We start from the raw sequence: 8,612 nt of genomic DNA, 5'->3' as shown, positions 1-8,612 counted from the left end.
CAGAATACCTTGAATTGAACCAGAGGTGGTCGATGGTATTGGAATGCACTGGCTTTGGCTCCACTCCAAAGCTATAGAACTCCAGCTAGCTCAAGCTCCTGCCTGGCTTGATCGCTCATCCACCGAATCACCTAACGAAAATTGACCACGTAGAATACCTCAAAGAAATGGGACGGTGGTACGTAGCTGGTGGTACACGCTCGCAGCTTCCTACATGTATATATAAACTCAAGTACTTGTTCGAACAAAATCATTCCATCCTCACCTGGCCATACATCTGCTCCTCAAGAGCTCATCAAGATCGACAATCTAGCCATGGCGATTTCCTCCCGTCTTCCAGCTCCTTGCTATCTCCTCATGGCGACTCTGATGCTGCTCATCATCCAGGCACAAAGCATCACTAGGCACTACGATTTCAATGTACGTATATATGCACGCACGCCCGCACTCATCTATGTTCTACATGCATTTTCTCACATGGATGGTGCTCGATCGTCTTCCGATCTCTGCAGGTGCAAACGGCGAACGTGACGAGGCTGTGCGCCAGCAAGAGCATCGTGACGGTGAACGGGGAGTACCCCGGCCCGACGCTGGTGGCGCGGGAGGGCGACCGCGTGCTCGTCCGCGTCACCAACCACGTCGCGCATAACATGACGCTGCACTGGCATGGCATCCGGCAGCTGCGGAGCGGCTGGGCCGACGGGCCGGCGTACGTGACGCAGTGCCCGATTCAGACAGGCCAGAGCTACGTCTACAACTTCACCGTCACCGGCCAGCGCGGCACGCTCTGGTGGCACGCACACATCTCCTGGCTACGCGCCACAGTATATGGCGCCATCGTCATCCTCCCCAAGCTCGGCGTGCCTTACCCCTTCGTTGCGCCCCACAAGGAAATTCCAGTTCTCTTCGGCGAGTGGTGGAGGGCGGACACGGAGGCACTGGTAAGCCAGGCGCTCAGGACGGGCGGCGCCCCAAACATCTCAGACGCTTTCACCATCAATGGCCTCCCTGGGCCGCTATACAACTGCTGCGCCAAAGGTACATTGCGCTCACTCTATGCTTCCATGCATCTTAATCGTCAAAGGTTTGTAAACCTGGTAACCAGTATTCTCACCGTGTATCCATGATGCATTGCAGACACGTTCAAACTGAAGGTGGAACCAGGAAAAATATACCTGCTGCGCCTCATCAACGCTGCTCTCAACGACGAGCTCTTCTTCTCCGTCGCCAACCACACGCTCACCATCGTCGAGGTCGACGCTGTTTATGTCAAGCCGTTCACTGTCAAGACCCTGATAATCTCTCCGGGCCAGACCACCAACGTGCTCCTCACAGCCAAGCCGTTCTATCCCAAGGCTAACTTCTACATGTCCGCCGCGCCATACTCCGTCATCAGGCCTGGCACGTTCGACAACACCACCGTCGCCGGCATCCTCGAGTACCACAACCCCCACTCCGCCTCCGAGTCAAGCTTCGACAAGGACCTGCCACTCTTCAAGCCGACTCTGCCGAGGTTCAACGACACGGGCCTGGTCACCAACTTCACCTCCAAGCTCCGGAGCCTCGCCACACCGCAGTACCCGGCGGCCGTGTGTCACGCCCCGATCTGGATCGAGGAGACCAGAGTAGGAAGATGAGAGAAAGGGGATGAGGATGGCGTGAGGAAGGGAGTGAGCGAGAGAGAAACTGGGAGAGATATTTAGTTTACTCAAATAACAACCTGTCCAATACAACGCTCACGCGGGGGTTAAGTACCCCTCGACCTAGCTGGCTCACGCACCGGCCACACACACACTTACAGCTGGCTCACACACGCACTCACGCTTGGCACAGCCAACTAGCAGTCACGCGGTGGTGCCTTGCACTGCCGTGGTGACATTCTCCCTTCCTTGAGAACGTACTTCTTCCTCCGTTGCGTCGTCTTCCCAGATGCTTGCTTGCGGGTAACGCCGGCGAAGCACGTCGTAATCCTCCCAGGTGATCGTCGGAGGAACTGTGTCCCAGGCCACTTGCAATTGAACCACGGGTGCGTTGCCCTTCATCATTCTACGGTCCAGTATCTCCACTGGTATGGTCTCCTTAGTGGACAGATCAGTGGTGACCAGAAGTTCAGAGAACACCGGACTGTAGTTGGGGGTGAAAGGCTTCAACTGCGAGACGTGAAACACAGGGTGGATTTTACTGTCGGCAGGGAGCTCCAGTTTGTATGCTGCAGGTCCAATTCTGGCGATGACGGAGAAAGGGCCAAAGAACTTGAACGCCAACTACGGGCAGGGTCGGCTCACCACAGACTTCTGTACATATGGTTGCAGTTTTAGAAGAACTTGCTCCCCGACCTGAAACGCCCGTTCTGTTCGATTCAGGTCCGCGAACTTCTTGTGCTTGACTTGCGCGCGTGCCAGATGTGCGCGCGGGTTTTCCTGATGCAAGGACCAGTCCCACTGCTCCCCGTCCGGCAAGGCTGGTTGGGATGCCGGCCAGGTGGCCATGCTCCCCTCGTTGGCTTCGACCGCGTACAGCGCTTTGAAGGGAGAGCAACCCAGCGAGGAGTGAAAGGAGGAATTGTACCAGAATTCAGCAGCGGAAAGCCAACGGCGCCATTGCTTGGGAGTGTCGTGAACGGCACAGCGCAAGTACATCTCCATGCACTGATTGACACGCTCACTTTGGCCATCCGTCTGGGGGTGGTACGCTGTGGAGTAGAGGAGTTTGGTGCCTGCACCGGCGAGCAGTTCGCGCCACAGCGCACTGGTGAAGATCTTGTCGCGGTCGCTGACGATGGATTTGGGGATGCCGTGGAGCTTGACGACGTTGTCCCAGAACACGCGCGCCACCTGTGTCGCCGTGAACGGGTGCCGCAAGGGCACGAAGTGAGCGAACTTGGTGAAGCGGTCAACAACCACCATGATTGTATCGTAACCTTCGGACTTGGGTAGTCCTTCGACGAAGTCCATGGTCAGCTCTTGCCAAGGTGCGGAGGGGATCGGCAAAGGTGCCAGTTTGCCCGCGGGCTTGCGAAGTTCATGCTTGGCTTGCTGGCAAACCTGGCACTGGCGCACGAATTCGTCGACATCTTGTTTCAGTCCCTTCCACTCGAAAACTTTCTTGACTCGGTGGTAGGTGGCCGTTGCTCCGGAGTGGCCGCCCACGGTGCTGTCGTGCATCGCGCTGATGAGCTTAGTGCGCAGAGCGGTGTTTGCGCCAATCCACAGCCGGCCCTGACGCCGAATGAGGCCCCGGTACAGCTCGTACTTGTCATCATCTGGGCTGTGCAGTGCAAGCTATTGCAGCCGTTCTTGCGCGTCCGGATCAGTGGCATAGGAATTGGCCACCTCCTGGATCCACGCGGGCTGACACAGGGACAGAGCATTGGCGCTGAAGTGGCTGCCCACGCGGGAGATCGCGTCCGCAGCTCCATTGTCGATGCCGCGCTTGTACTGAAACTTGAACTGCATCCCGACAAGCTTCGACATTGCGCGGCGCTGGACGTCAGTCACCAGTTGTTGATCGCCCAGCGTGCACAAGCTCTTGTGGTCGGTGAGGATGGTGAACGGCCCGCGCTGCAGGTAGGAGCGCCATTTGTCCACCACCATCATCACCACCAGAAACTCCTTCTCGTACGTTGAGAGTTTCTGGTTCTTCACTCCCAGCGCTTTGCTGTAGTAGGCGACCGGGTGGCCTTCTTGCACCAGCACGGCGCGAATGCCAGTGTCGCATGCGTCCGTCTCGATCGAGAACGGCTTGTCGAAGTCTGGGAGGGCGAGCACCGGCGTGGTCACCATCGCCTGCTTGAGCGTGTCGAAGGCGCGCTGCGCGGATTCGGGCCACTCGAATCCTTTCTTGGTGAGCTGCAGTGTGAGGGGCTTAGCGATGATCCCATTGTGCGGCACAAACTTACGGTAGTAGCCTGTGAGCCCCAAGAACGCGCGCAGCTCGGTGGCATTGGTCGGAGTAGGCCACTGAGCGATGGCTTCTGTCTTCTTAGAGTCCATCGCCACGCCCTGCTTGGAGATGACGTGGCCGAGGTAATCGATGTGATCTTGTGCGAATGAACACTTCGACACCTTGGCGTATAACTGGTGCTCGCGGAGCAGGCTCAGGACGAGGCGAAGATGCTCCAAGTGCTCTTCCCAGGTCTCACTGAAAACTAGAATGTCGTCAAGAAAAATGATGACAAACTTACGTGTATACTTGGCAAAGATCGCGTTCATTAAGCATTGAAAAGTTGCAGGCGCATTTGTCAGGCCGAACGGCATCACGCGGAACTGAAAATGCCCGTGGTGTGTTTTGAATGCAGTGTTGTGTTCGTCCTCTTCACGCATGCGGATTTGGTGATAGCCTGCCCGCAGATCGAGCTTGGAGAAGAAAGCAGCGCCGGCTAGTTCATCGAGGAGCTCGTCCACGATTGGCAACGGAAACTTGTTTCACTGTGATGTCGTTGAGGCGTCTCTAATCGACACAGAACCGCCATGTCCCGTCCTTTTTCTTCACTAGCAGCACCGGAGCAGCATATGGGCTGACCGAGTGTGTGATCACGCCGGCATCGAGCATTTCTTTCACTTGACGCTCGATTTCGTCTTTCTGGAGTGGCGAGTAACGGTACGGTCGTGTGTTTGTAGGTTGAGCTCCTTCTTCCAAAGTGACTACGTGATCGTACTGCCTATGAGGAGGCAGACCGGTTGGTGTGGCGAAGACATCAGCAAACTCCTCCAATAAATCGCTGATCGGCGTCTGTGATGGAATGCGCGACTTTGGTCTGGGAGGTTGCATTTCCACCATGGCATAGCCCAGATATCATTGCCAGCGATCAGTTTGCAGAGCTCGGCCGGCTGAACGGCCGCGAGCGTTGGTGTCGTCTTGGGTCGAACACCTTGCAGGGTGACCAACTCGCCGTCGTGGAGGAATGAGATGAACTTCTCTTGCCAGTGACATGTCATCGGACTGTTTTTCTCCAACCAATCCATGCCAAGTATGCCGTCGTAGGCGCCGGTGTCGAGCTCGTACATCGGCGTCGAGAAGGTGTGGCCCTGCATCCACCACTTGAGCTCAGGGACTTGGCGAGAGCAGGTGAGGCGATCGCCGTTCGCCACACGCACGTCCAGGGTAGCGATTTCTTGTGTCTCTGCACCGACACGCTCGACGAAGGATTTGTTGACGAAGCTGTGCGTGCTTCCGGAGTCTAGCAGTAGCAGCATCACCTGGTTGCCCACCAGTGCGCGGAGACGAATGGTGTTGGGCGCCTCTGAGCCGTCCAGCGCGTGCGCAGAGATGGTGCAGCACTCCGGAGGAGGGACGGCAGGCTCTGGAGCGTCGAGCAAGTCGAGCGCGTGCACGACGTCATCAGTGAGCACCTCGCCATATGCGCCGACCTGAATCGTGAGCAGCTGCGCCTGCGGATTGCAGCGGTGCTCGCGGCTGTATCGATCGCCGCACTTGAAGCAGAGCCCGTTGGCGCGGCGAAATTCCTTGAGTTGACGCTCGCGCGTATAGTCGTCAGGCTGTTGGCGTGGCGCGGCGCCCGGGCCCGCTGGTGGCGCTGGAGGTGGGCGGCCTTGGGGTTGTGGTCGCGGCCGCGCTCGTGGCGTGTTCAGCTCCTCCTCTTGGATGTGGGCAAGGATCGACGCGCGCGTGATGCTGGTGGGGGCTTGGAGACGCACGGCCGCGCGCAGTTCGTCCTTGAGGCCCAACAAGAACTGCGTGATGAAAAACTTGGTGGAGAGCGATGGGTCGAGCGCCAGGAGGTGGTACATGTGGTTGTCGAACTCCTGGCGGTATTCGTTGACGGTGCCGCTCTGCCGGAGTTGGAGAAGCTTGTGCATCTCCAGTTCGAACTCGTCGGCGCCGAATTCCTCGATGATCGCTGCGCAGAACGCCTCCCAGCCCAAGCCAGCATGTGTTTGACGAAATGCCTGCAGCCAGTGCGCGGCCTGGCCCTCGATGTACAGCGTCGCCGTGGTCACCCAGCTTGACGGCGGCACGCGGTAGAGGTCGAAGTAGGCGCGGCAGCGATCCAACCAGAGTTATGGCGCCGTGCCGTCGAAGCGCGGAAAATCGTGCTTGGGCGGCTTGATGTAGTTGTCGTGGTGTTGGTGGAGTTGTGGCTCATTCTGCTGCTGGAGCGGCGCCTGAAGCAGAGGCGGCCGCTGATCTGCGAGGCGTGGGGACGGTGGTGGTCCCTGTTGTTGTTGGTGCACGGGTGGAGGGCGCAGAGGAGGCGGCGGGGGTGGAGGTGGTGACGGGTTGAGGACGGCGCCCGGTCCCGATCCGCACGGCGACGGCGACCTCTCGAGCGCCTTGCGAGTCTCGTCGACGTCGGCCTGGGTGAGATCCACCTGCTTGGACAGCGCCCGCAGATCTTGCGCGACCTGCGCGTTGAAGGCGGCCTGCACCTCGAGTCGCTTTTCGTTGTCGGCCTTCTGCTCGTCGAGGCGCGAGAGAACGGTCTCCATGAGCGCCTTGAGCGTGCTGGTGTTGTCGTCCATGGCAGACAGCAGCTGTCGCGTCTGAACCGATGGTTTGGACGGCGCCGTTGCTCCGCTCTGAGCCGATCCAACCCCGCCGAGGATTTTGGGCGACTTGCCGGAGCAGATCACACCCGCGGCGGTGGATGTTACAGATCAAGGCCAAGAGGTTTGTGGAGGCAGCGGAGAAAATTTTTCGGTAGGATTCGGCGGCTCTGATTACCAAATGTCACGCCCTGATCTGGATCGAGGAGACCAGAGTAGGCAGATGAGAGAAAGGGGATGAGGATGGCGTGAGGAAGGGGGTGAGCGAGAGAAAAACTGGGAGAGATATTTAGTTTACTCAAATAACAGCCTGTCCAATACAACGCTCACGCGGGGGTTAAGTACCCCTGGACCCAGCTGGCTCACGCACCGGCCACACATACACTTACAGCTGGCTCACGCACGCACTCACGCTTGGCACAGCCAACTAGCAGTCACGCGGTGGTGCCTTGCACTGCCGTGGTGACACCGTGCCACAGTCAGTGGACAAGCGGTTCTTCTTCACGGTTGGGTTGGGCACACGCCCTTGCCCCGTGAATGCGACGTGCCAGGGGCCTACCAACACCACACAGCTTGCGGCGGCCATCAACAACATCTCCCTGGTGCTTCCTTCGACGGCGCTCCTTCAGTCGCACTTCACAGGCAAGTCTCGAGGTGTCTACGGGTCAAACTTTCCGGTCATGCCCCTCTCACAATTCAACTACACTGGGGTATCGCCGAACAACACGAATGTGGCCACCGGGACCAAGCTGCTCGTGCTGCCATTCAACGCGACGGTGGAGTTGGTGATGCAGGACACGAGCATCCTTGGCATCGAGAGCCACCCTCTGCACCTGCACGGCTTCAACTTCTTCGTTGTCGGGCAAAGGTTTGGCAACTACGACCCTGTGAATGACCCAATGAGGTTTAACCTCGTCGACCCCGTCGAGCGGAACACCGTGAATGTGCCGGCTGGTGGATGGGTTGCCATACGGTTCCTTGCTGACAACCCAGGTAAGCAGAGTTGCATATACTCTCTATATTCATGCAACTGGATGTTTAGCCTGTGCTCATACGTGTGATATGCATGTATCCGCAGTTGTATGGTTCATGCATTGCCATTTGGAGGTGCACACAACTTGGGGACTACGAATGGCATGGCTAGTGCTAGACGGGAGCCTACCGAACCAGAAGCTGCTCCCCCCGCCATCCGATCTTCCGAAATGCTAGTCGGAGAGGATCAAATTAAGTTGTTGATTTTTTTTCCTCATTTATCGGTGTGATAACTTGCAACTGATTTCTCCTTCAGAAGATTTTTATGTATTTAATCAGTGCGCTGGTCTTGTAATTTTCTTGTATCTTTTAAATATTTTTGTATCGTTTGTAGCGACAATGTTTTGACTCTTCTCGAATAAACAATGATGTCAACTGAAGGTCCAAATCCTTAAACTGTTTTGTTAGTATTTTCACGTTGACTTAAACTCCATTTTTTTAAATCACTCCATTTGTTATTAGCAATAAGTGTTCTTTTTTTTAAACAAGGCAAAAGACTTGTCAAATAAGTGTTCTTTAGTTTCAGTAAAACTATAACTTCAGTGGTACAAGCAGCATGATTCATTAGACTTACCCCGAGTAAAAATAAATTGGGTTTATCTAAGGCTCATCTAGACGAGACATTGTTATGTCACATCTAAGTGACATTATCACTTGAAAGTATGGTACCCTTGTGTGTTGTTTTGTTCCAGTTTTAACCTCTTTCTTTTCCTGTGGCCCCCTTCAGCCTAGGACCCAAAATCCTATTCGGAGCCCTTAGCGCCGGTTATAGGACAATCTGCAAACCAACGCACACCTCTCTCGCTCATGCACTCTGCCCATTAACTTTTTTCTTCACATCCACACAACGCTAGGTTTTCGTGAGTGCGCGCCAGGTTTTCACGATCGCAGTTTGCTTTTTTGATTTTAGGATCTAGAGGATTCCCCATCTGGGTTTTCTTTCTGATTTCCCCCCCTTTTTTATTTGCTTTTTTTGTTTCCACTTTTTCTTTTTTCCGTTTCCCCTTTTTGTCTTGTTTTTTTAAATCACAAAAGGTTATCAAATTAGCAAACTTTTTATAAATTCATGATTTT

General features: G+C 55.7%; 1 protein-coding gene across 2 annotated transcripts; it reads left to right on the top strand.

The window, feature by feature from the left end:
- Positions 1 to 248: 248 nt before the first annotated feature.
- Positions 249 to 8,047, top strand: LOC109780530 (laccase-4). Of its 2 annotated transcripts, none has more exons than XM_073508300.1 (5): positions 249 to 420; positions 513 to 1,038; positions 1,138 to 1,598; positions 6,986 to 7,479; positions 7,585 to 8,047. In XM_073508300.1, the coding sequence occupies exons 1-5, from the start codon at positions 316 to 318 to the stop codon at positions 7,766 to 7,768; spliced, it is 1,770 nt and encodes a 589-aa protein (XP_073364401.1). In that variant the 5' UTR covers positions 249 to 315; the 3' UTR covers positions 7,769 to 8,047. The 2 variants fall into 2 exon arrangements, with proteins under 2 accessions (XP_073364401.1, XP_020194704.1); XM_020339115.3 differs by having other exon boundaries at positions 6,986 to 7,499.
- Positions 8,048 to 8,612: the final 565 nt, after the last annotated feature.

This window comes from Aegilops tauschii, chromosome 2 (assembly GCF_002575655.3).
Source record: "Aegilops tauschii subsp. strangulata cultivar AL8/78 chromosome 2, Aet v6.0, whole genome shotgun sequence".
In the NCBI taxonomy this organism is placed as follows: Eukaryota; Viridiplantae; Streptophyta; class Magnoliopsida; order Poales; family Poaceae; genus Aegilops; species Aegilops tauschii.
Note: the sequence above shows the minus strand (reverse complement) of the source record. Positions and strands in the feature narration are given on the sequence as shown.

What these genes read in the sequence shown, in the direction of transcription:
- LOC109780530 (XM_073508300.1), top strand. Translation starts at nt 316, where the DNA reads ATGGCGATTTCCTCCCGTCTTCCAGCTCCTTGCTATCTCCTCATGGCG. An exon ending in CTAGGCACTACGATTTCAAT is followed by an intron (nt 421 to 512) that starts GTACGTATATAT and finishes CGATCTCTGCAG; the next exon opens with GTGCAAACGGCGAACGTGAC. An exon ending in ATACAACTGCTGCGCCAAAG is followed by an intron (nt 1,039 to 1,137) that starts GTACATTGCGCT and finishes GATGCATTGCAG; the next exon opens with ACACGTTCAAACTGAAGGTG.